The sequence below is a fragment of the Pleurodeles waltl genome, chromosome 10, assembly GCF_031143425.1.
Source record: "Pleurodeles waltl isolate 20211129_DDA chromosome 10, aPleWal1.hap1.20221129, whole genome shotgun sequence".
Lineage (NCBI taxonomy): Eukaryota > Metazoa > Chordata > Amphibia > Caudata > Salamandridae > Pleurodeles > Pleurodeles waltl.
The window spans coordinates 657754610-657782460 of NC_090449.1; the positions used below are offsets into that span (position 1 = coordinate 657754610).

General features: G+C 45.0%; 1 protein-coding gene across 1 annotated transcript in view; it reads right to left on the reverse strand.

Moving 5' to 3' along the window:
* The window catches only part of LMBR1 (limb development membrane protein 1), a 785226-nt gene that overhangs the window by 22219 nt on the left and 735156 nt on the right, over nucleotides 1-27851 (reverse strand). The window contains exon 16 of the mRNA XM_069211146.1: nucleotides 11665-11826. Within this exon, the coding sequence (XP_069067247.1) occupies nucleotides 11665-11826 (162 nt within the window). The remainder of the gene's footprint in view (nucleotides 1-11664; nucleotides 11827-27851) is intronic.

Below are 27851 nucleotides of genomic sequence, written 5' to 3' on the forward strand. Positions count from 1 at the left end.
CTTGGGAGCCGTTAAGGGCACAGGATGGAAGCAGCCACAGGTGGGCGAAGTCCCGAGAGCTTCAAAGCCACGCGGACTTCTTGGTCAGTGGCTTGGCTACACCCAACACTTGGTTTTTAAATGTTTTTATTTTCTCTAAAAAAAAATCGATTTTATATGAGAACCGAATTCTTTCTCCGTTCCAGAATGTCATAATCATTAACTTGAAATAAAAGTAAAGAAGATACCCTTCTACATATTAAAAACAACTGTTCGCATCACCGATTTCAAAACAAGAAGGAAAGACTTGAAAACACAATTTTGGCCGTCTTAGTTTGCAAGTTAAAGTAGTACCTGAAGAAGGCCTGTAATGACATCCAAACCTAACCTGCATGTTTTCTGTTACCGTTCCCAAATCGCTGTTAACTCTGAAAAGCAGCTTCCTTTGACTATTTAAATCGGATTAACCATTAATCCAATCAGAGAGTCTATGTCAAAAGGGAGGGCACGACTGGGAGCAGACAAACTGTGTGTGTGTTAATTATGTCAAGCAACTAGCACCATGGCCAGGCAGTTTCGTGTAATGTGCAGTGCAGACTCCCATGAAGGCCATGTGTCCAGCATCGAAAGACCGTAGGAAGGGGCTGCACATGCTGGGGATGTTCTAGACACCTGCCACCTGAACAGGTAAAGGAGACAGTTGCACAAATCATTTATTCTGTTCAATATAAGAATCATAATGAAACAGCACTGCAACGTGGCGCTTCATCGTTGGTTAAACTACACTGTATGTTGTTTTTTATGCACTTAAGAATTGACCAAAGGGATTATTTCATGATGACACCTAAACTTATGACATTTCAACTGAATCAGTATAAAATGTATACAGACTCCCACAAATTTTAGATGTTGTGTAAGAATACAAAAACGTTTGCGGTCTATTTTGCTAATATTGCAAACTTCCAGACGGTAATTTTATGATGAACAACGGTTTCTCACTTTTTCGTGTTAAAAGGATCAGAAACTAGCATATTTAAAGTTATGGTTAAAATGCCTGCCATTATTTCAGGCAAAATTCTGTTGCGAAACGTCATGATCCTTGTGAGAAATTGGGTTGACTAGGGTATGAGCCCTGATCAAGCAGTAACCACAATCCTCATCAGGTTAAGGCACAGGCAAGCCCAAAATTAACCTGTGCTCAACCACCTGGGAGCTTCTCATAGAGCAATCAGGCTTAACGTACAGGCAATGTGTAAAGTATTTGTGCAACACTTCAAACTGTGAAAACACCACACAAAAAGATCCCACACCAGGTTCGAACAATCGAGAAAAATTCAACAAATAAAACAAGACTAAAATGACAAAAAAGATAATCAGTGAAGCAAAGTTATGAATTTTTAAAGAATAAGGTAAATATAGTGCTAAAAAGACCAAAGCGCCAACTTGTGAAATCTGGTTGCACTGGACCGGGTCAAAATCAAAAGTGCAGGCCTACCACAATGCAGCACAAGTCGAATACAGTCCCAGGTTAATCCTGCTGAAGGTTTACTTACTAAAGTTTGTGGCAAGAGCCCTGTTTGTATTGAGCGAAGACCCAGAGTAGTGGAATGCTGCTGGCATAACACAAGGAGCTGGCTGGAGTTGTGGGGGGGCATCGCTGGAGCATCACAGTATCCAAGAGTGGTCAATGCTGCAGTGAGAAGAGTCAAGGCGATGGAGCTGCATGGTGAGTGGCGTGGTCTTGGTGCAAACGGGTCCATTTGCAGTCATGAAGTGCTCAAAAGCTTGATTTCAGTGCCAAATGGCCACACATAGGATCCGGGACTTGAGAGGCACCACTTGGGGGGAGGGGGGGAGCAGTAACTTGCTGCCGCTGGGCCCAGGGCCTGGTTCAGGATGAGGGCCATTTATGTACTCGAGGCTCAGATCAGGAGGCCAGCAGACTAGCCCTTGAAGTCATTCTAGGGTTCTGGGTTTAAGATGAAGTTGCAGGTCCAGCTCTCTCTTGCCAGACAGAGCAGCAGGCAGCAAGTCAGCATAGCAGGGCAGCAGTTTATTTAAAGCAGCAGTCCAGAAGAGTGGCAGTCCCTGTAGCAGCACATCAGTCCTTCTTCCTGCCAGAGCATCCACAGGTCAAGACATGTAATGATGAGTTGGGTACTGAGGTCCTGTATTTCTACTCAATTGAACCTATGAAGTAGGGGAGAAGCTTCTAGATGTTTCCCTTTTAAGTCCCCAAGTATCCTGCCTTCCTTGTCCTTGCTTCAGACTAACTATAGGGGTATGCAGCCCTTTGGCGGCAGGATACAGCCTATTCAAAATATAAGTGGGGCTGTGCCCAGCTCCTCTCTCTCATCCTGCGAGTGATGATCAATCCAGGCAAACCTAAGCTTTCTATTGTGTGAGGCTGTCTAGAAAGAATACAGAAATCGTAACTGTCAGCTAAACCCAGTCATGTGAATTAGGTACAGGCTTCATGCACTAAAGAACAAGTTACTTACCTTTGGTAACAAATTATCTGGTAGACTATCTAGCTGCAGATTCCTTATCCCAGGATTCCCTGGTGTCAGCTTTGAATCCAGAATATTTCTGCTGAGCAGTACCCTTCGAACGCCGTCGGGGGGTGGTGTTCAGATCCGCGTGAATCGTCTGGCTCCACCTGGTGTCGTCAGCGTCGTTGGAGGCATCTGTGATGTCACAGCCTTCTATAGAGGCACCACCCCGGCGCGTGTACGTCAGTTCATTTCCACAACTTTCCAACGCCAGTAGCGCAGAGTCATGGAAGAACCAACTTTTTTCTGATTGTCTGAGAAAAATGACATGCCCTGGAGAAAGGCAACAAAAAAACCGGCACGCCTCGAGCTAACACCATGGTAGCAGCTTTCCCCCTTGTAGAAGGGGCTCTCAAGCCCTCAGGAGGCTGCTTCTTGCATAGCAGATTTTAATACCGAGAACGACCCAGTGCGAAATGATTTGTTTCTGGCCTCCCCGACCCTTCTTTGCTCCAACGTACCCCACAAAGAGTTGGTCGTCCACCCGGAACTCTTTTGTGCAGTCAAGGTAGAAAAACAATGCTCTTTTTGGGTCCAGGCGGTGGAGACACTCCTCTTCTTTAGAGGGATGTGGTGGAGCAAAGAAGGTGAGCAGTGTGTTCTGACCCAGATGGAAAGAGGTCACCACCCTGAGGTGGAAAGAGGCACGAGTTCTGAGGACTACCTTATCAGGATATATTGTGAGATACAGTGGTTTTGATGATAAATCCTGCATCTCACTTACTCTCCCTGCAGATGTGATCGCCACTAAGAAGGCTGTTTTGATAGTGAGTAGCCGGAGAGGACAATTATGTAAAGGCCCAAAAGGAGCACACACAAGAAAAGTGAGCACTAGATTAAGGTCCCACTGGGGCATAACAAAAGGCGTAGGTGGAAACATATGTACAAGTCCTTTTAGGAATCTCTGTACAATAGGAGACTTAAACAAAGACTGTTGATCAGGCATGTGAAGAAAAGCTGATAAGGCAGAAAGATAGCCCTCAAGAGTCCCTAAGAAGGAACTCTGTTGGGCAAGTGTCAGAATGAAAAGGAGGATATTAGAAAGAGAAGAAGAAAGAGGATCAATAGACCTCTCTGTACAATATAATACAAAACGTTTCCAATGGCAGGCGTAAACTGTCTTAGAAGAGGGACGCCTGACTGCCAGAATGACATAACAGACTTCGGGAGAGAGGTCATAAACCATAAACTGCCGCCACTCAATCTCCACGCATGAAGCCGCAGAGTTGACAGGTTAGGGTAGAGAACCTTCCCCTGCTGCTGCGACAGAAGACCCTCCTGAAGAGGCAACCTGATTGGAGGATTGATACTCATTTTGAGAAGCTCTGGATACCAACCTCTTCGTGCCCAATCCAGAGCCACTAGGATTACTTGGGCCTGGTCGTTCTTGATTTTCTTGAGAACTCTGGGCAGAAGTGGTATGGGCAGAAAGGCATACAGGAGGCCTGAACTCCACTTGCGACGAAAAGCGTCGCCTAGCGATAGCCACCTTGGAAACTCCAATGCGCAATACTGCTGACATTGCACATTCTCTTTGGAGGCAAACAGATCTAACCAAGGCTCTGCCACCTACTGAAAGAATCCTTGTGCCACCTCCGAATGGAGACATCATTTGTGATCCGCTAAGCATCTCCAGCTGAGTTCATCCGCTCTGGCGTTCAAAGAACCTGCCAGATGTTGAACCACCAGGGTTATGCCCTGGTGTTCCAGCCACGTTCAGAGACGTAGAGCCTCTTGACAAAGGGTCTACGACCTCACACAGCCCTGCTTGTTGCAGTACCACATCACGGTAGTGTTGTCCGTGAACACCAGCACTATCTTCCCTTTCACAACAGGAAGAAATGCCTTTAATGCTAGCTGGATCACCCGGAACTCCAACAAGTTGATATGGAGCACGGATTTCGCCGGAGATCAGAGGCCCCTCATCTCTACCTCTCCCAGATGGCTGTCCCATCCCAGAAGTGACGCATCTGTCTCTACTGTAAGATCTGGTTGGGGAAGGGAGAGGAATCTGCCTTTGACCCAATCACAGTTCACTAACCACCACTGCAGATCCTTTGCAGTTCCCTCCAAGATCTGAACCATGTACTAAGATTTCCCTGATGCTGTGCCCATTGGAACTTCAGGTCCCACTGCAGAGCCCTCATATGCATCTGGCATGTTTGACTAATAGGATGCAGGAAGCCATGAGTCCCAACAGCCTAAGAGTCTGTCTCACCGAAATCTAGGATAGAGGCCGAAACATTGGTATCATAACCTAAATATCCTGGACTCGCTGCTCGGGTGCATCGGCCCGAAACTGCACTGTGTCCAGAACAGCTCCGATAAAAGGGAGCTTCTGAGAGGGAGTCAGGTGTGACTTCGGCACATTTATAGTGAACCCCAGCGAATACAGGAGGTTCGCCAAAGTCTGAAGATGGGTGACGAGAGCCTGGGGCATCAGAGCATTCAACAGCCAATCATCTAGGTAGGGGAAGACTGAAATCCCTAACGTGCGCAGATGAGCTGCCACCAGTGCCATCACTTTGGTGAACACCCGAGGGGCACTGGTGAGACCGAAGGGGATCACGGTAAACTGAAAGTGCTCGTGGCCCACCTTAAACTGCAAGTAACGCCTGTAGGCGGCCAGAATGGGGATGTGAAAATTCACATCTTGCAAGTCCAACGCTACCATCCAGTCTCCTTGGTCTAGGGTAGACGACCTGAGCAAGAGTGAGTAACTTGAATTTCTACTTCTTGAGGAAGAGATTCACATTCCTTAAATCCAGGATAGGGCGAAGGCCTTTGTTCTTTTTGGGAATCAGAAAGTAACGGGAATAACAACCACTGCCTACTCCTGACGTCGGGACCCTTTCTATGACTCCCTTGGCCCAGAGAGCCTAACTTCCTTGCTGAGTAAGATCAAATGATCCTCCATCAGCCATTCTTTTACTGGAGGGATAGAGGGAGGGAAAGACTGGAAGGGAAGGGAATAGCCCTTCTGTTTGATCTGCAAAACCCATTTGTCCGATGTTATGGACTACTAGTGAGGGACATGATATTAAATACTCCCTCCAACTGGACGGACATGGTCTTCCAGAACCATACTAGGAGGGCTTGAGCGCTGCGGAAGAGGAGGGCTAGGTGGTGGCCGACCTCTGGCCAGATCCTGTGGGTCTGACGGTACCATGACCTCGTCGTTGCACGGGATGCTGTGAAGCTGGAGGACGGTGGCTAACCTGTGGCTGGCTTGGTACTGCGCCTCTTCCGAACTCTCAAATGGGACGTTAGACAGACTGCTGACGAACTGGCGCTGAAAGGCCCACGGATCTGGCCGTAGCTCGAGAATTCTTGAACCTCTCAAGCGCAAAGTCTGCCTTCTGACAAAAAAAGGAGAGAGCCATCAAAGGGCATGTCCATCAAACTCGACTGGACATCCCCCGAAAAAGCCAGTAAAATGTAGCCAGGCATGACGACTGAAGGCCACTGTCAAAGAAATCGCCCTGCCCAGCGAGTCGGCCATATCCACGTCACACCTGATGGTAAACTTGGCTGCATCTCTCCCATCCTTGACAGCTTGGGTGAGAGTGTCCTGTACGCCCTCCGGGACCTGGGACAGCACTTCTGCCACTGTATTCCATAAAGTATGGGAAAAACGGCCCCAATAGGCAAGAGGTGTTTATCGACCTCAATGCCAGGCTGGAGGAAGAAAACAACTTCTTTCCAAGTTGGTCCAGCCTCTTGGATTCCCTATCTGGAGGAGAAGAAGGGAAGGCGCCACGGGAAGTGGAGGCCTGGACCACGAAGCTCTCCGGGATGGGGTGTTGGGTGAGGAAAATAAGGTTGTTTGGAGCTGGTCTATGGCGGCGGCCGATTGCCCTATTCAGAGGAGCCCCTGTGCTAGGGTTTGGACCATGTTCACAGAAGGACATCTGTGAGGGCTTCATTGAAAGGTAACATCAGCTCCGATGTTAATATTCCACAGAACAAATTACAGCATGTTGAGCGACAGCGCATGCTCGCTGCCTAGGCTCAACCTAAAAAGGAAGGTCTGGGTCTGACAAAAGGTATTTTGGTTTATTTTGCCAGTTCAATTGGCAGTTGAAGAATGCACATACAGGCTTTGCAATGGCAGGACTGAGTTATGTTTAAAGAGCTACTTAAATGGGTGCACAATCAGTGCTGCAGACCCACTAGTAGCATTTAATTTACAGGCCATAGGCACACATAGTGCCACTTGACTATGGACTTACAAGTAAATTCAATATGCCAATTGGGTATAAGCATAAGCCAATCCAACATGCTTTAAGGAGAGAGCACAAGCACTTCAGCACTGTCCAAAGGCAACACAAATGTATCCAGCAAAAAATAGCAGGAGTGAAGGCAGAAAGTTTAGATGACCCTGCAGAAAAGGCCAAGTCCAACAATCCTTATGTAATGAGAGTATGGCCTGGTATTCAGAATAAGGTTTCCAAACTGTTACAATAGGGTAAATCAAAAGCCCTGCATTCTTGGAGCTACTATACACTTCGGGGCTACTTTAGTGACATTCCTGGGTTCTGAATGAATAGTTCAACTGAATGGGTCGCTAAAGTGATATCATGTCCAAGTCCAGCAGTGTTCACAGATAAGGGCCCTTGTTCAGAGAGTACAGCCACAGATCAACTGGGAAGAGGACTATTCCATATTTTTCACGGCCAGGGAAAGCACAGCAAGTGGGCTACGGACTAAGCAAAGCAAGCGAAGAGCAAGGAGGAAGTGGGCATAGTCACAGCGGTTGCATCAGCTACTTCTCATCTGCATGACTGGGCTGGCTGCAGAATCAGCGGTGGTGGTGGTGGTGGGGGGGGGGGGGGAGACGAACAGGGGGTTCTGTCACATCACCCACTGCCTCTGCCATATGGGATGGCAGTAGTGGTCAGCAGAAAGAAGATGGGAGGAGAGGCTACCAGCCCCTGGTCCCATTTCAGCAGTGACCCAGAGCGTCCCAGTGAGAGGAGCAGAGGAGGAGGGAGGTAGGAGCATGGTGTGCAGCAGGCATGCACACTTATCCTACATGCTGCTAGGCTCCAGGAGGGAGTTTGCACCAGTGCTGCAGTGTCTGCCGAGCTAGGTCTTGGTGCAGCTTGTGGCCCCTGGAGGAACTGCTGCCAGTGATATTCACTCCACCGCTTTGAACCTGAATGTTGCAGTCAATTGAGATCTGCTCACCTTCGATCATCACTCACTCAGGCCTAAGCTCTCGTGTCTGTGTGGTCTTTGGCAGAACAAAGTGGTAAAAGTACACGGCAAACTCAGTGTTATACTCCCCCAGCTAATCTATTCCATCTAAGCCACAACCAGGTGTGAGGACAGAAAGTCAAGCCGCTTTCACCAATTTCTCCATCTAAAGGCCCCTGGTGCTTTGATAAGGCAGATGAGATCTGGTAGAACCAGTATTATGGCCCATCCTGGAGCCAGAAAAAGGAAGTGTGAGGCCCAATTGGAAGTAACATCACAAAGGAAGTGTGTGAAGCGCAATAAAAAAAAGCTGTCAGAACTATCAGATGCTGACAAGCCCAACAGATATAAAAGACTGCGAACCAGAGAATGGGCTTGGTGGGCCTCGAGGGCAGTCACTGGAGGAGCAACAATTAAAGACTAATACACTGGAAAAATGCCCCAGAAAAATACCAGATTTTTTGTTCCTGCTTAACCCATCCGCAGAAGCAGCAACAACTACACCATTAGAGGCAACTCCAATCACCCAGCTGCACAGTTAACTAACTGCATTTTGGGCCTGCAGGTGTTTCACACCATGACTCTTGGCACAGCTAATGCCTGTTTGGCCAGGTTGGCACAGTTTGTAGAAGAAAGAACCACAGAGGCAACCAGCCTGAGTATAAGGGAGTAATACTGATAGTATAAAAAAGGGAGCAACTTCTCACCGGAGTACCCCACACAGGGATTGTGCAGTACAGGTACCCCAGCCCACAAACATCGGTGTGCAGGGGGTAAATGACTCCCTCCAAGGCTTATTCCTTCATTAAGGCTGATTCAAACCACTCAGACTCTTCAAAGGGTGACGTGTACCCAGCCAAATACAGGGCCTTATTTATACTTTTTGGTGCAAAACTGCACTAATGCACTTTCAAAAAATGACTTTAACTCCATAAATTTGGCGCTAAAGCACCAAAGTATAAATATGGAGTTAGTTTTGGACCGAATTAGAGTAAAAAAAAAAATGACACTAATTCGGTGCAAACAGAGTATAAATATGCCCCACAGTGTCATTATCTTTGTTTAAAGCATAGAGGGAGTTCCAGGATATCCTAGATTTACATGTCAAGGAGCTGTTAATAGACACAAACCAAAATGAAAGTACAGTGAACTAGGCCAAAGCCATTAAGTGCTCCATAGAGATCACACAATATTCAAGCCTGGGATCCCATTACGCTACCCATTTATGCTACCCATTTCCTAGGGCTCTCTGGCAATCACTCAAAGAATGTGGCTGTTCAAAGTGAACGTAAAGGGGATACAAAAGATTTAAAGCTGATCTGCAGACTATCTTAGATACCATAGAGGCAACAGAGAAGGCTCTACATCATGCAAAATGGACATACAGGTGGACCTGCTAAGCAGCCTTGCAGTGTTTGTCTTGGGCATTGATGACAAGCACAGAATCTTAACTTAATTACACGGGTACAGGCTGATAAAGGTACAAACTTTACAACGTGCACTTATGGAGAGGTTATCAAAAAGCTGGCTCAACAAACCTCACTACTCAATGAAATTCCAGCAGAGGTCAAAGACACTGCAAAGGAGGACGGCAAAGTATTGTCCGTAAACATATTGGGATCTGGTGATGAAGTGGAAGCTGAAAACACAAGTGTAGGCAGGCCAGCTCTAGCAGAAAAAGTGGGAAGCCTGAATACCAAGACCGAGCCAGATACACATGCATGTGAGCCAGTCCTAGGGATTTCAGAGCTTATCAAACAGCACCTGTCAAAATGAGAAAAGAAGTGAGTGAGAAAAGGCAGAGACAAATCCGAGCTGGGAATTTGTTTGAATTGCCTGCTTGAGCAATCCCGCAGCTTGGGAAGCTTGAAGGACAGACAATCGATATTGCACCAAATAAGGGATTCGGGGTGAACTCAGTGGAGGACAACCAACCGAAGACAATGGCACGGTCAAAGAACTGGAGTGCATAAATGCCAAAAGATAAGCCCGCACCTGTAGTAGTCTATGGAGTGGGGAAAGAGGGTACCAGCGATTAGGTAATGCAACTGGATGAGGGCACCCCCGCTAAAACATTGGAGGCACTGAACTTGTCTCAGCCCAGCATGCTGTGGGGACCTGAATATTCATCGAGAGTGAATTGTGACATCCTAAATTGCTCTACTATACTGAGGTTGATTAATGAGCTTTAAAGGCTGTCCCAGGTGGGGTCATCAGATATTTTCTCAATCAAATTAGTGCCTGCTCATGGTAACAAGGTTGCGGAGCCCAATCTAGTAAGGTTTAATGCTCCAGGACTTAACACAGAAATATTAGTGAAGAAAGAGCAGTTGAGAAGTTGAGACATCAAGGTAGCACTATTCCAGGAACAACCCTACCCCCTAATATTACTGAAACAAAATGAGAATTCAAAAGGGAAGAACTCAGACCTCACAAAACTTAAATATGCAGTGGGAAAGGCAACCATTTGCGGGCAGCAGGGCCAATCATTACAATTAGAGCTGGCCCAGCCGCTGAGATTCAAAAGACTATTGCAAGAATAGATGAGACGGCCAACTGGGGCTGGCTCTCACTGGAACAGTCAACGGTGTGAAGGCCAGATTGAAGTTTAGTGGAGCCCACAACTCCACCCCTTGACCGTGGTAAAATCAGATTGTACTCCTGGAATATGAGGGGCCTTACATCAACGGCAGAACTGATACAATACCAGAAAAACTTTGCAGTAGACATGCGCTCTGGCACGCATTCCACTTATTGGTTTTGTAGAATAATTGACTCCCACCCAAAAAACAAGCACACTTCGAAGGGGTATGGGTGGGCTATCAATATATATTAACTCAAACATGTTGGAGAAGGCAAAAATGCCGGAGATGCAAGAATCCTGGATACTGGCTTTACTCCTGGAAGGCTGGTCCAATCAAATAACGTCCTGTTATATTGGTAAACATCCACATCAACTCCAGAGGCAAGGAAGCCGCGGTGGAAAAGCTGTCAGGGTTTATCTGACTTGACGAGTACAGACACTGCATTGGGTATTATCACTGGAGATGATAACCTCTACTTTTTCCAGTCACCAGATCTGGCCCTGGATGATATAAAATGGTAAGGGCCTCAGCTAATACGGTCTCATACCTAGATTACACTACACTACACCCATACTGATGACTGCCAGTATGTTTAATAATATCATGGACTTCAGGATTGACAACAGCTCTGAAATTATTCATCAACCTCAAAACATTTGGCTAAGGCCAGTGCCTGCCAGACTAGAGCCTGCAAGAAATCTGCTTGAGCAAGAAAGCACGGAAAACCAGAAGCATCTAAGATGAGACTCGTACAGCTTAAAAGAAATAGTCGATACATCTGTAGTTATCATGGATGTTGCCGTCAAGGAGTCAGACCCAGGGACAGCATGGGAATTCTTCACTGCTCAAATACTGGCAAAGTACTAGTCCAAACAGTCGCAGAAAAGTAGGACTATCCTTGGAAATAAGACAGCTTGGATGCCTAAACACATCTGCCTTGTAAAGATTAGAATTAACAGAACCCGAGTCTAATAAGATACAGTCCCCAAAACTCTATGCTCATTACAACATTGAGGGAGTATCGAAGAAGACTCAAGAGAGGTATGGTCCTTAAAAAGAAGTAGGGATGAAAGCTTCGGGGGAAAACTTGTATGCGCCTCCATGTACAGCGACCTGAGAAGATTCTAGAGGATTATTAAGGATTTAGAAAAAGAACTGCAAGCTGCCAATAATGCCAGCATTAGCGCAGGAACCTGGGTGAACCATCTTAAAGCTCACTTTTCAGCAACACAGCACAAACTCTTAATAAATATACTCCTTTGTGTCCTAAAATACTAGGCAAAGACACTTTCAAAACACTTCAGAACATGTGCAGTACAAAGTCAGTGAGACAAACTTAAGACGCTTACCTATGGCCTTGAAAAGCTCTTCTCGCACAGCAGAGGTAAACGTACGAACAAGACACAGTGTCGTCATGATAGCAAAAAGCAAATTATATGACAAAACTATGTAAAAATTTCCAAGCCAATTGAATCTTCCAAAATCTCCTAAGAGATCAAATCGAGTAATTCCTGGAAAAAATTATTGAAAAAATTGAAACAGGTATGACATTGTATTTAAGACAGCATATACAAACTTGCAATTTAAAGAACAAAACTAACATACATTCATTCTGAAAAAAGTGAGCGCTGATGCAACTGTGTAAATATATAGTAAAACCTCACAAGATGCTTATACTGGACACAATCCTAACTAAGCATGAAGACCTATGCTGTTTATGTTGTCACTACAGCAGATTTCATGAATGGAGGTCACCTTCAACACACAACTGGCTCACTGGAGTAAAGATGCTAGAAGGTTGAAGAGACTCAGAGACACAGTTTGGCAACACCATTGGTGAACTGAAAATCACAAAACATGCAACTAGAAGGAATATGTTACCCTGTAAGCATCTGTTTGTAGCATGTAGTGCTTTGGATTCACATGCTTTGCATACTCCTGTCATCTATTGTTGGGTCCAGATGTATGCAAGCTGTTTTTCTTCTACGAAGTCTTTAGAGTCATGAGGTAGATGGACTCCTCTGCTTGGTGATAATGCGCATGGGCATCAACTTCATTGTTAGTTTGTTTTCCCACAGACGGGTGAAAATGGAATGTAGAGTAAATGTTAGTAATGAGATGTCCAAGTGTAAAAAAAAAAAGAAAGAAAAACTGCACAGATGTCTGGGGAGAAGGGTGGGCGCAGGCAAATCTACAGCACTAAATGCTACAAACAGATGCTTACAGGGTAAATAACATATTGGGTTCGAGGCATGTGAGACTGTAGGTACACTTTCACCTGTGGGTGTTGAAGTTGTCTGGAAAAGTGTACGTAGCACTGCCTGACCTGCAATGGCTTGTTGGTGTGCTAAAACATCCACACAATAACGTTTAGTGAAAATGTGTGGTGTAGACCATGTAGCTGCTTTGCATATGTCAGCTTGTGGACTTGTTGCTGCATCCACCTGAGGAAGTCTGCAAAATCATTGGCTGCACCTGGGAAACAGTCCACTAACAGGTGACTGTTGTGACGTACAGCCAATCTCCAAATGGCCTGTGATAGATGAGTTATAGTGGAGACCGTGCCCCCCTCCTGCTTTTGTAGATAGTACATGGCTGTCATATTGTCCATCGGACAGGGGCAGCTTGCGAAAGATGTGAGGTAGGAATGCTTTCAGAGCTAGGTAAACAGCTTGAAGCTCTGGTTAGTTGATGTGGAGACCTCTGTGATTGGGATCTCAGAGACCCTGCAATGTGAGATCCTTCAAATGTGCACCCCATCCCATGACTTATGGGTCTGTTGTGACACTGATGTGGGGAACAGGGTTGAGAAAATGTCACCTTTTCAACAGGTTGTTGGTATTCCTCCATTGCAGAGAGTGATGAGTTTGACGGTCTTATCAACACTAGATCATGTAACTGACCCTGTGCTTGAGACCACTGTTGAGCTAAATGTTCCTGTAACGGACACACATGTAGTCAGACATGGTGTACTATGGCAATGCAGGGGGCCATCATCCATAAGTAGTGCATGACTGTCCTCACTGTGAGTTGTTGATTTGCCTTAAATTGAGGTAATAGTGTCTTAAAATTCTGGACTCTTGCAGAATTGGGATAGGCTAATCCTATTTGTGTGTTTAGAATATCTCCTAGATATGTCTGAACCTGTAGAGGATGTAGGTGAGAACTGGGAATGTTGATGGTGAATCCCAAGCAGTGGATCAGATCTATTGTAATCTGAGTGTGCTGTTGACACTGTTGGCGAGTGCTGGCTTTGATAAGCCGATCATTTGTATATGGAAACACCCAGACTTTCTGTCTGTGTAGTTGGGCCATAACCACAGTTAGACACTTGAATACTCAACGTGCAGCAGGAAGGACTTTGAACTGATAATGTCTGCCGCCCCTCACAAACTTAAGATAATTGCAATGAGCTCGGTGTATCAGTATGTGTAAGTAGGCGTTCTTTAGATCTAGTGTAGCCATAAAGTTGCCCTGTTGAAGAAGTGGAGTCACATTTTGGAAGGTGACCATGTCGAAGTGCTCTGATAGGATGTACTCGTTTAGTGGTCTGGGATCTAGAATTGGCTGTAAATACCAGCCTGTTTTGGGGATTAGGAAGTATAGAGAGCATTCTGAGCCCTGGTGTTGAAGAGGGATGGGTTTTATACCTCCTTTGAGAACAAATGCTTGAACTTCTTGTTTAAGCAATGTTTGATGTTCCAGAGAGAGCCTGTGAGTGCGAGATGGAATGCTGGGAAGTGAAGTAGTGCGCTCCAGACAATAGCCATGTTGGATAATGGATAACACCCACTGGTCTGATGTAATTGCTTGCCATGCGGGTAGAAAATCCTGTAATCGACCCCGACAGGTGTTATATGATCAGGTCAGGAGAGGGAAGTCACTGTTTGGTGGACTGTGTTGCTCCATGCGGGGAGGCACCCTTACCTCTACCTTTGGCATTGCTGCCTCTGTATGAGCCACAGTAGTAGCCCCATGGGAAGGTACTTTGGACCTGCTAATATTGACAGGAGGTGGAGGTCCCCTTTGAGCTCCCATGATAACAAGGGCGGCGATAGGTGGCCCTGAGTAGGTGTCTGAAGGACCCCCATTGCTCTTGCCATCTCTGTATCTTTTTTGATCTTATCTAATGTGGCATCTACTTGAGGCCCAAAGTGCTGTTCCTTGTCAAAGGGTAAGGCATCTGAACCAATTGCTCAGTGCCAACCTTGGCCAGAAGGCAGTGGCGGACCGAGGGCCTCTGATTGTGGATCCAGATGGGCTGAAAGTCTCATATGATGTAGTGGGGTACGGGTTACCATACTCAAGCGTTGCTGAGCCGATGAACATCCTCCATTTTCAAATTGACTTCAAGGTCTGAGCCGGAACTGCCGTAGATGGAAATGCCTCTTCCTCCGTAGTTGCGGTTGAGGGTGGCTTTCCTCTTCGTTGGCAAACTCCTGACTGAAGATGTGTGGAGTGTCGTTGATAGTTTTGCTCAACATTTCTAGGCGACAAGCTTGAAGGTCCCAAAGAGTGTTCTTCCAGCAGAAGGATTTGCAGGCATCACAAACCACTCCCCTGTGTTCAGGTGGCAAACAAAGGTCACAGATCGAGGTTCCTCTTCTGAAGGTGGACTCAACTGGTGTTCCCTCTGTGCACTGCTGTGTTGGTGCTCAACACCTCTCAAATTGGGTGACTCCCTTAGGGTTATGTGACACCTGGAGGCTGTGGAATCCCAGGCAACGGCACTATACACACACACACACACACACATCAGCTGCTCACTGATCTCTTACACGTATTGATCTTATTTTTATGCCTACCACTGATTGCCTGCTTATGTCCCAAATACAGATTATCCCACAAGGGATCTCTGTTCATGCCTCTGTCCTTCTGCATCTTGGTACTAAGAATGACCCCCCCCATGCCCAGTATGGAGGCTTAACACCTGGCATCTTCAGGATGAGACATACTCTCAAGCATTAGCAGATGAGATACAGGCGTATTTTCTGGTTAACTGCGGATCAGTGTGCTTTTGATGGCAACCTGTGAGTGGTCTGCAAAGCCACCATTAGAGGCTATGCCAAGAGTCTACTTAGGGACAACGACAAACTCCAACATATAATTCGGTTGGAGGCCCGTGCCCTTCAACTGGAGACAACTCCCTGGCGATCTCCATGGAGAGGCATTCTGACAGCTTGAGTTCGTCTGTGCAGAGATCCACCTTTTGCCGCTTGAGGTGGCATGGCAGATATGGCATTTAAATAAGGGTGGGGGGGCAAGAATGGCAAGCTATTATATGGGTTGGCTACATAGCCTATGCCCCTATGACTCGTTGGGTGATACCAGAGATACTGGACAGCATTGTCAGTCTCCAGTGCTCTACCCGAGCCATTGCCGAGATGTTTGCCAAGTACTATCACTGACTCTATGCTGCAGCTCAACCGCCACCAAGTGACTCCTTCCTACTAGATAACATACTACTTCTTAAAACATTGCGAGCTAAGAGACAAACATCTGACCAGTCCCTTATGAGTGAGGAGCTTCAAGATGCTATCTCTGTCCTGGCATTGGCGAAAATGCCGGGCCCTGACTGATACCCTACTGAATTCTACACTAAATATAGAGAGATTCTCACTCCTTATTTGCTTGATGTCTTAAAGGAGGCAGCTGAGACTGGTTCTTTCCGGCGGGAAACTGAGATGGCCACTATTGTTGTCATGCCGAAAGCAAATCTCCCTGCCTACTACCTGTGCAGCTTATTGACCAATCTCCTTAATCAACAGAGAGGTCAAGATATTTGCAACAATTTTGGCTCCAGGCTCTCATACACCTGGACCAATGCGGGTTCATGCCTGCCAGAGGCGCAAGGCACTGCGTTAGATGGCTTCATGTAGCTCTTGCCCATCGCCACCTGCTAATGCCCTCGCATAGCTTTAATCCTCTTAGTTTTTTAGAGAGAATCTGCCAAGGCAGATTGGGCTACCTTTCCCTGGTCTTGCAGAGAGAGTAGGGATTGGCCCCCGCTTTTGTAGCTCTGTCCAAATACTTTACGCTAATCCGACTGTGAGGGTACAGATTAATGGGGTGGTCTCTGACGAGTCCCACATGTCTCGAGACTCCCCAGGGCTGCCCATTGTCCTGCCTCCTCTTTGTCCTGACCATTGAGCTCTTGCTCGTCTCATTCAATGCGATATGCAGATACGGGGCTTGGAGTACAGAACACAAGGGTCTCATTGCACTGTATGTGGACAATGTCCTTCTGTTTCTTTCTAACCCTGAGATGAGTGGCCCCTGTTGACTCCAACTCCTCCAGCTCTTTGCTGAGGCGTCTGGATTACAAATCAATCCAGCAAAGTCAATACTGGTGAAGCTATCAATGTTGTGGAACTGCACTGACTAGCAGACTATCACACCTACACGTCTGCTGAGCTTTCGCTACCTTGGTGATGTCTCTCAGATATTCCTCACGCTGATTATCAATGCCCCTGCCACACTAGCGCATCTTCGAACACGATGCAAGGGATGGGTGGGAGTGCTGGAGGAGGATTGGAAAGAAGCTAATATGGCCTCCAGGGTCATCACAATTTCCTCTAGACTTGTTGTTGCTTATATTATTCCCAGCTGACTATATAAGGCAGGTCTCCTTACAAGTCCTACATGTTTTCTTGCTCACATGCCCCTGCAGATTTCTAACACACAGTTTGAACCTACCTTGTTGTGACACCATACTGGACTGAAATAGTTGCAGTGATATCGTGGATAGGACTGGTGTGCCTAGCAGGAGAAACCGGTTTACAAAGCCAGGGATATCCTCCCAGTCATAGCCGGATTTGGGGTAAATGGTAGGAGTCTGCCACTGTAACTGTAATTGTATGACATACGTTTACTTCCTCTGCTGGTTCCATTGTGATTTTGCTGCATTACCTTGAATTCCGAATGTCAGGTACTGTTGTTGCTCTATGATTACTGGAAATTATGTGACTGATGTTCTAAAACCAAAAAAATTATTTATATTTTAAAAAAAATCTATTTGGGGGCAGCAGAAAGTCATACTGTCCCACTAAATTTAGAGAGGAGGTGCCTAAGGGATACCTACTGTGAAGGTAATAAATGTGTATTGTTTTTAACTAATTTTTGCGATCCTGTGGGACTCTCATGGGACCGTGGATAGTAAAAAAGGGTTAGACAAGTTCTGAATACACTCCATTAGTTGGAATGCACATGAGGAAGTGTGTGTAAGAGAAAACTACTGTGAAGAGTAGACAGCTAATTCTTATTTTCAAAACAGGTTACCATCTCACAAGACTCTTGTGGGATCATGAACAGTAGAAAGGAGTAGGTGATCTATGAATGCATTGTAGTATGCACACTTGCTACTGAAGCAAGGAGTATTACTGGAGATGGTGTTTGTCAGAATGAACTATTTACCCCCCATCAGCTTTATAACAGTTGTACATAGAGTATAGTTTTTTCTCATTCTCTACTATGCCACACCAAATATCAGAGAAAGGGGTGTTAGCAGGGAGAACAGTCCCTGGACAAAGCATACTATGCACAACTGTAATCCAAGAAGGATCTCAGGGGAGAGGCCAGCCTCTCCACACACCCGTCATCTGAGAGAACAAGAGGTCTGTAAGGGCAGGCTGGTCCACGTACACATGCATTAGGTCTGACAGGAGAGGCTAGTCCATGTATACACCCTACTACACACACCCACCACCTGAGAGACAAGTCTTACAGGATAGGGCAGTCCATGTACACATTCTAATACGCATGCCAGCCACCTCAGATAGATGTTTGAGCCCATCCCACTAGGCACACCTGTCATCTGAGAGAGAGATATGTCAGTGGAGAGGCCGGTCTCTAGTCACATACCTTCCTATGCACACCCATCAACTGAGTGAGAGCTCTGGAAGGTGAGGGTAGTCCATGTTCATGCCCTACTAAGCAAAGCCATCATCTGAGTGATGGGTCTGACGGGAGAGGCCAGTCCATATTCACAGACCCACCACCTGAGAGAAAGGTCTGACAGAAGAGGCCAGACCATGCATGCATTCAAATACGCACACCTGTCATCGCAAAGAGATGCCTCAGCAGAGAGAGCAGTCTCACTTAGCATACCCTACTACTTACACCTGAGATAGAGGTCTGGAAAGGGAGGGACTACATGTACACACTCTACCACACAGACCCGCCATCTGACGGAGAGGTGTGAGAGGAAAGGGCAGTCCCTCTCAACTCAATACTGCCCACACCAATCATCTGAGAGAGGTGTCAGCAGAGCGATCCATTTTTCTCCACCCACCCTACAATGCACAGCTGTCATGTGAGACAGAGGTCTCAGTGGAGAGGCCAGTCTCTCTCCACATACTCTACAACACACACCTGTCATCTGAGAGAGGGGTCTCCATGGAGAGGGCAGTCTCTCAACACACACTACTACGCACACTTTTCATCTGAGAAAGAGGTTTGCGTGGAGAGGCCAGTCTCTCCCCACACACTATTACACACACCTAACATGTAAAAGATACTCCATTCTACATACTATTTCCCTACAATTTTGTTGCAATCTTGCAATACTCTCACAAGAGTAGCTCACAAGCTTCAGGAAGTGAAGCTTGCAGCATGGACATGTCCCTGATGAAAAATTACTGAACCTATCATGATGGATTTTGCGATACCATCAGAATCTTGCAAGATCATAATGGGGAGAAGTAGAAAGAAAAGTGTTCCGGGCTTAATTTGTTGAAGAAATACGGTGATGTCAGTGTGTGCAGAACTAGAGATAGTTCACATTTGTCTGATTTTGAGGAGAATGAAGGCTGTGTGAGTTGTGCTCTTAAGAAGTGACTGAATTTGGAAGTGGGACAGACTTGTGTCTTCAGCTGGATATAAGAAGCTGATCTAAGTTCAGATAACTAAAAATATATCTATTCATGGTTTCCAGAGTTAAAATGCTGTTTCTAGAAGTGTATATTTTTTAATATAGCTTCTGAAAGGTAGAGTGTAGAGAGATATTACAAAGTATTGCACTTTTGTTCAATAATGAAATGTTCAATGTATATGTAGTTCTAATTAAAAGAGGCAGTGTTTCTGAAATTACAAAATAAACAATCTGCAATCTGTTAATACAAGGCCTAGTGTGTTTATGAACTTTATAGTACAAATATTGTTGAGTACACCATGCTCACTGTTAGAAAAGGTGTGTAAAGAAGTGGTACTTTACAAACTGTTATAAAACATGTTTGAAGGCATGTTAGAATTTATTTGTGGCTAACAAAATGCAGTGTTTGAGGATTTTTTTTTTTTGAGTAAAGGAATATGAAGTCAGTGTTACAGTATATGTAATATACAATTGAGCGTGAAAAACGTAAACATTCTCAGAGAATATAGTGATGTACCACTGTTATCAATTATTGATCAGTATGTAACCACTTTTTTGGTTACTTTGTCTTTTTTTTTTAGGAGGAATTTTGAAAACAGAACCTCTGAAAAACAGAAGTACCATGCCACATAATACATGGAGGAGGAAACCAAAAAATGTTTACTTTGGAAGAATGATGGAACAGTAACTGTGTGGAAAGTCAGGAAACAATTTAATTGCACAACTGATATTGTTTTTACTGCCTAGAGCAACATTTGTACCGCTGGAAAAGCTTGTTCTGTGTAGAGCTACTTGTTTTTGATGACAACATGATCTGCTTCCTTAACCCCTTCGCTGCCAAGCCTTTTCCCCCTCAGGTGCCAAGCCTTTTTGGGGGCTATTTGGGGCAGTTCGCGCTTAGGCCCTCATAACTTTTTATCCACATACGCTACCCACACCAAATGTGCGTCCATTTTTTCCAACATCCTAGGGATTCTAGAGGTACCCAGACTTTGTGGGTTTTCCTGAAGGAGACCAAGAAAGTAGCCAAAATACAGCAAAAAATGTCTTTTTTTTTTTAAATGGGAAAAAGGGCTGCAGAAGAAGGCTCGTGATTTTTTTCCCTGATAATGTCATCAACAAAGGGTTTGCGGTGCTAAAATCACCATCTGCCCAGCTTTCAGGAACAGGCAGACTTGAATCATAAAACCCAATTTTTCAACACAATTTTGGCATTTTAATGGGACATCCCCCATTTTTACTATTTTTTGTGCTTTCAGCCTCCTTCCACTTAGTGACAGAAATGGGTATGAAACCAATGCTGGATCCCAGAAAGCTAAACATTTCTGGAAAGTAGACAAAATTCTGAATTCGGCAAGGGGTCATTTGTGTAGTAGATCCTACAAGGGTTTCCTACAGAAAATAACAGCTGAAATAAAAAAATATTGAAATTGAGGTAAAAAAAAAAATTTTCTCAATGTTTTACTCTGTAACTTTTTCCTGCGATGTCAGATTTTTTAAGGCAATATACCGTTACGTCTGTGGACTCTTCTGGATGCAGGGATATTTAGGGCTTATAGGTTCATCAAGAACCCTAGCTACCCGGAGCCAATAAATGAGCTGCGCCTTGCAATGGGTTTTCATTCTATACCAGGTATACAGCAATTAATTTGCTGAAATATAAAGAGTCAAAAATAGGTATCAAGAAAACCTTTGTATTCCCAAAATGGGCACAAGGTAAGGTGTTGAGAAGCAGTGGTTATTTGCACATCTCTGAATTCCGGGGTGCCCATACTAGCATATGAATTACAGGGCATTTCTCAATTACACATCTTTTTTACACACTCTCTTACATTTGGAAGGAAAAAATGAAGAGAATGACAAGAGGCAATAACACTTGTTTTGCTATTCTGTGTTCCCCCAAGTCTCCTGATAAAAATGGTACCTCATTTGCGTGGGTAGGCCTGATGCTCGCGACAGGAAACGCAACATGGACACAACACATTTTTACATTGAAATCTGATGTGTTTTTTGCAAAGTGCCTAGCTGTAGATTTTGGCGTCTAGCTCAGCCGGCACCTAGGAAACCTAGCAAACCTGCTCATTTTTGAAAACTAGACTCCTAGGGGAATCCAGGATGGGGTGACTTGTAGGGCTCTGACCAGGTTCTGTTACCCAGAATCCGTTGCAAACCTCAAAATTTGGCCAAAAAAAAATACTTTTTCCTCTCATTTTGGTGACAGAAAGTTCTGGAATCTGAGAGGAGCCAGAAATTTCCTTCTACCCAGCGTTCCCCCAAGTCTCCCAATAAAAATGGTACCTCACTTGTGTTGGTAGGCCTAGCGCCCGCGACAGGAAATGCCCCAAAACACAACGTGGACACATCACATTTTCCTAAAGGAAACATAGCGGTTTTCTGCAAAGTGCCCAGCTGTGTATTTTGGCCTCTAGCTCAGCCGGCACCTAAGGAAACCTACCAAACCTGTGCATTTTTTAAAACTAGACACCTAGGGGAATCCAACATGGGGTGACTTGTGGGGCCTCTCACCAGGTTTTGTTACCCAGAATCCTTTGCAAACCTCAAAATGTGGCCAAAAAACACTTTTTCCTCTCATTTTGGTGACCGAAAGTTCTGGAATCTGAGAGGAGCCACAAGATAAAATGATACCTCACTTGTGTGGTTAAGCCCAGTGCCCGTGACAGGAAACTCCCCAAAACACTAGCCGGACACATCAAAATTATCAAATACAAAACTACCTGGTTTTTTTTGGGAAGGGGGGGGGGGGGGGGGCAACCTGCATTTTTGGTCTTGGGCTCAGCATCCATCTAGGGAAACCCATCAAACCCAGACATTTCTGAAAACTAGACACCCAAGGGAGTCCAGGGAGGTGTGACTTGCGTGGATCCCCCAATTATTTCTTACCCAGAATCCTCAGCAAACCTCAAAATTAGCTAAAAAATAACTTTTTTCACACATTTCTGTGTGGAATCACCTCACTGGGACACATTTCCTACCACCCAATGGTCCCCTCAGTCTCACAGTAAAATGATACCTCACTTGAGTAGGTGGGCCATGTGCCTGTGGCAGGGTAGAGCCAAAAACATGTCGAAATTGAGGGGGAACCAAAGCGGGTCCAAAAGGGCAGTTTGAAAAAAAACATTTTTAGGCTGACAAATGCTGCAGAATGTTGGGTGGTAGGAATTTTGTGGATTCCTGCAGATTCCGGAAGGTTCCATCACAAAAATGTGGGAAAATGTGGGATTTGCAGCAAAGTTGGAGGTTTGCAGGGCATTGTAGGTAAGAAAATGGTGCGGGTGCATGTGAAGCACACCACCCTGGAATCAACCAGATGTTTAGTCTTCAGATGTGTCTGGGTCTTGTGGATTTTTCTACATGGCAGCATCCAAAAGTAAAAAAAGGTGCAGCCCTTACCATTCCAAGTGGGACGATTTTGAGAGTTACCAAGCTCTCATGGCCCAAAAGTAAAACCAAAACCCAAAATAATCAGAAGACTTCTTGCATGCCGTGGGATCAAATGTTTTAGTGTGCTAGGGGAGAACTGAAAGACTGTTACCCACTTCAGTTGGGATGGGAGCATAACCAGGCCCATACTGGTTGGTAGCCACCACCCCACTATATATATTTTTTTAATTCCATGCCATCTAGTAGGCTTTCTGCCATCCCGGGGTGTGAATCGGGGGTAATTGCCCATCCGCCCACTGGTGGGCAAAACAACTTTGGCCCCATTTAATTGGGGTGGAGGTATGGCCATACCCCCACCCTCTTTTTTTGAAAAAAATCTTCCCTGGTCTCTGGTGGGCTTTCTGCCCCCCTTGGGAGCAGATGGGCCTTCCAAAAATAGGCCGATCAGCCCCCAAAGGGGGCCGATACGGCCAACAGTTATGTGCCCCCATGGGGAGCAACCCTTGCCCAACGGTCAGCCCCCCCAAACAAAACACACACATACACACACACACAAACACACACCAATCCCTGGTGTCTAGTGATTTCTGCACCCCTTTGGGGCAGATTGGCCTAGCAAAAATAGGTTGATCTGCCCCCAAGGGGGGGCAGAAATGGCCTAAATACAATTTGCCCCGCAGGGTAGCGACCCTTGCCTAGGGGGTTCGCTCCCCATACATAAAAACATAAAGTAAATAAAAAAATATATATAACCCTGGTGTCTAGAGGTTTCTGCCCCCCGAGGCAGATTGGCCTAATTATATTAGGCCGATCTGCCCGGGGGGGGGGGGGGCAGAAATGGCCTAAATATTATTTGCCTCCCTGGGGAGCGACCCTTACCCTACTTATACGTAAGTATATGATAAAAAAAAAAATCCCTGATGTCTAGTGGTTTCTGCCCCTGGGGGTGGGGGGGGACAGAAATGGCCCAGCAACAATTTGGCCCCCCGGAGTGCGACCCTTGCTGAAGGGGTCACTCCCTAAACATAAAAGAAAAAAAACTGGTGTCTAGGGGGTTTTCTGCTCCCCCCCGACCCCACAAGGCAGATCGGCCTAATTATATTATGTCAGTGTAGAGGCTAGTCCTTCTGCACAACGCACTGGATATCCTTGTCATCCTGGTGAAGGGGTCTCAGTGGAGAGCCAGTGCCTATCATAACCAACTATGCCGACTGGTTATCCCGTGGTGAGGTTTTATTGAACAGGCCAGTCTCTCTTCATTCCCTACTATATAGTGCTGCCATACAGTGAAAGCTGTCACTGGAGAGGAGACGTTTTGCTAAAACACTAGAAGGAAGTAAAAGCTATAAGGACTGTAACAAAGGAGGGTGTACAGTCCTTCACTTAAAAATGTAACAATCTTGCAAGTCTAGCAAGATGGTGAAAAAGGCAGGTGGAGGTAGAGAAATGTGTTTATAGAGAAAGCTATCAGTGCATAGGATTATGTGTTTGAATACGCTACTATCCACGCTGAAGGATACAGACCTGTTGTCCATAGAAATACAATAATGTTTGAGTTCGCGAGACACACACCTTTAAGCAGGCGTATGGTGCTCCCACACACAGGATGGATATATATATGTGTATATATATATATATATGAAAATCTGTCCTGATCGAGGTATTGAACATTTCTGTTTAATACTCACACATATTTTACAAACATTTTGCAAAGTATAAACAATGTCCTACTATGTTACAACAGAAAACACTTTTTATAAAATATCTAAGCACTACATATATTACAAAATTATTCTACCAAACAGACACCTAAATAATTTACTTTAAAAAAAACTCTACAAGTTCACTAAAAAACAAAGGTGAAAGTGACATTATAGTTAGGTGTGATACAATTATCAGTTATCAATTCAAAAAATCCCTTAGAAATTCACAGAAAAAAAACTAAAGGTGAAATTAACATTATAGTCAGGTGAATTTTTCAGTGACAACATAATGTTCTGAACTAAAAAGAAACACAGAAATTCACCAGTTATAGTTAGGAGCAGTAACTGCAACTTACGACCCTGACATGCATTGCTTATGACCTCTCATATGTCATCACTCAAGCCATGTTCTATGAGATCATTTATGAAGTCATTGATGGCATCTTTTGTGACATCACTGATGACATCATCCAGACTTCGTTTTCCTGCATAAAGGTTTATAAATTACTATAGTATTACAGGTCTGACGATAAGCCAAAATAGCAGAGGACAATATCAAGCACAATTTTTACAAACACAGAAACAACTCCATTAGGCAATGAAAGCAAGCATGATGTGCAACATTGATCCTATACCATACACTTTACACGAAGCATCGTTCACATTATCAATCAACCACAGATGTATGGGAAACCCTTGTTCCACCAGTTGTTCAATACCTACACAAATGGGCAAAGAAAGCTGAAATAGTGAAGGCCAATTCCAAAACAGATGCCCTACTATAGACAGCTTTTATCTGCATCAAACCTCAGACACACACCAAACCTACATTAAAAAATACAGTTCATATCAGTAGAAAACTGAGGACCATAAACTGTGTTTACTCTATGAACAGAGTTGATTCTATACCACACTGTTTGCATACAGTGAAATTGTCATGGGAAATACACCACAGAATATTCAAAAGAGTCTACTAAGAACAGTGTTCATTGTAAGCAACAGTTGTAAAAAAAAAAAAAAAAAAAAAAAAAAAGAATTAAAACAAGATCTGAAGGTGCTAAAGATCAAATGCACCTTCCATAGTGTATGCTTTATAGATAGGCCATCTTCTGAAGCAAAGGCAAAATAAGCAAACATACACAGCTTAGTATCTGGTTCAAACATTCTTCTATGTATAGTATAAATTATTCTAACAATTCTCTCAAATAACTCAAGGAAGCACTCTTCAATGAAAAGACTTGTAATGTGCTCAATACCTCTACACATCTGTGGTGGATTAGGTGTACATGTGTTTTGTACACACTTATAACCATTAGCTGGACTTAGGCTGCACAAAATTAGTTAAAAACTACTACTGTAGTTATCTTCCACTATGTAAACTGTAAGACTATATAGCACACTCATCGAATGATGTAATCAGTGAAGTCATCAGTGATGTCAATGATCGCATTTGAGATGTCATAAATGATGTCATAGAACATGTCATATGCGAGGCCATAAGAAGTGCATCGCAGCAGGGGTGCCAATTGTAGTTAGCACTGCTAACTATAACTGATGGTGAATTTCTGTGTTTTTTATTACAAAACATTAATGTTGTCACTGAGAAATTCACATAACTATAACGTTACAAAAATATAGGTGCATACATATATACACACAAAGTCAGATTTAAACAAGCAATGTTTGAATCTGACTCTATGAGTTTGTATATACAGACAAGCGTACTGCAGCACCCGCTATACCAGCTTGTGCAGATGTCAGTGGACATATTACATTAGCTGTATGGCTTTTATAGACTTTGAACTGTGACTCCATTGTTCAGGACAGAAACAGAAAAAAAAAATCCAGAAAGACTATACCATCAGACAGCTGTGGGTGTGGGTCTAGGCGTGGAAAAACTCCTAAACAGACACAGAGAAAGAGGAAGGATGAAAAATGTAATGAAAATGTGAGAGGCACATGAAGCATAAGCACAAAAGGAATAAAACAAATATGGAAGGAAGAAAAAAATGGAAAGGAGAAAAGAGAAGCAAAGAAATAAAGGCAGGAAACATCCACTGGAGAAACAATTCCTGGGGACCTAGGGGCCAGGGGTTCGTCCTCCTCACTTAGTGGCAGTTGTAGTTGAAAGTGGGGAATATTTTCTTCTTCTGGCTACTCCCTTGCACACAAATATACAATATCAGGTTTAAACATTTTAAGAGAAACAGCGATGATGTGCAGAGAAAGGTCACTGAAGAAATTAATGTGTTGCAATGAGCAGGTTCGTTTTATTTTGTGTGTTGCCTCCAGGTGTGGAACCGGCCCAATTTGGTCCCTATTTAGTAATGCAAATGATGTGCTTTAATTGCACATCCACCAGTTTTTGATTTACATCATATATGTACACCACACCATAGTTAGTCTGTGATCCTCCACTCCAGGGGCAGTACCAGAAATCATGCTGTATTTGATTTGCGCACTTGCAAAATACAAGACTCCAATGTAATGCATTTTGCAAGTGCACAAATACTGCACAACATTTTCACTTGAGTCAGAATAAGAACTTTCGGCTTTTGTTCTTGGTTCTGTGTACACCCTTGCAGCAATTGGGCAGCGGGTTACTCCTTGGGTATGGCAATTGGTTGGAATGCCATTGCTACTCAATTTCGAGTTTTGAGGAATGATACGCTAATTGTGAGACTTATTGCCCATTCCAGGGTACACAAAGCATGAACATTTGCTATGACCAAAACCACTTTTGTTCTCTGTTACATAGCAAAACTTGTTTGAGAAAATATCCCCCAGATGTAGAATTTGCACCACTTTGTATTTGCGATTTCAGTTCAAATGGAGCGAGGTACTAAGAGGGTCATTCCGACCCTGGCGGTCCATGACCGCCACGGCGGAGGGCGGCGGAAGCACCGCCAACAGGCTGGCGGTGCTTCCTGGGCTATTCTGACCGTGGCGGTAAAGCTGCGGTCAGAAAAGGGGAACCGGCGGTTTCCCGCCGGTTTTCCCCTGGCCCAGGGAATCCTCCATGGCGGCGCTGCTTGCAGCACCGCCCTGGGGATTCCGACCCCCTTCCCGCCAGCCTGTTTCTGGCGGTGTCCACCGCCAGAACCAGGATGGCGGGAACGGGTGTCGTGGGGCCCCCTAACAGGCCCCCACAAAGATGTTCACTGTCTGCTTTGCAGACAGTGAAAATCGCAACAGGTGCCACTGCACCCGTCGCACCCCTGCAACTCCGCCGGCTCCATTCGGAGCCGGCTTCCTCGTTGCAGGGGCTTTCCCGCTGGGCCGGCGGACGGCCTTTTGGCGGTCGGTCGCCCGCCGGCCCAGCGGAAAAGTTGGAATGACCGCCGCGGTCTTTTGACCGCGGTGCGGTCTTTGGGCGGCAACCGCCGCCCGCCGTGGTCAGAATGACCGCCTAAGTCTACTCAGGAGTGTACCATTAAATGTACTGCAAGCTCCCATTTATGAATGTATTGGCCAACATTTTATAACTGTACATAAATGTAACATTTAAATAAAAGATAATGGATTAGTTACATGTCATATTTCCATCCTATGATTCCACCAA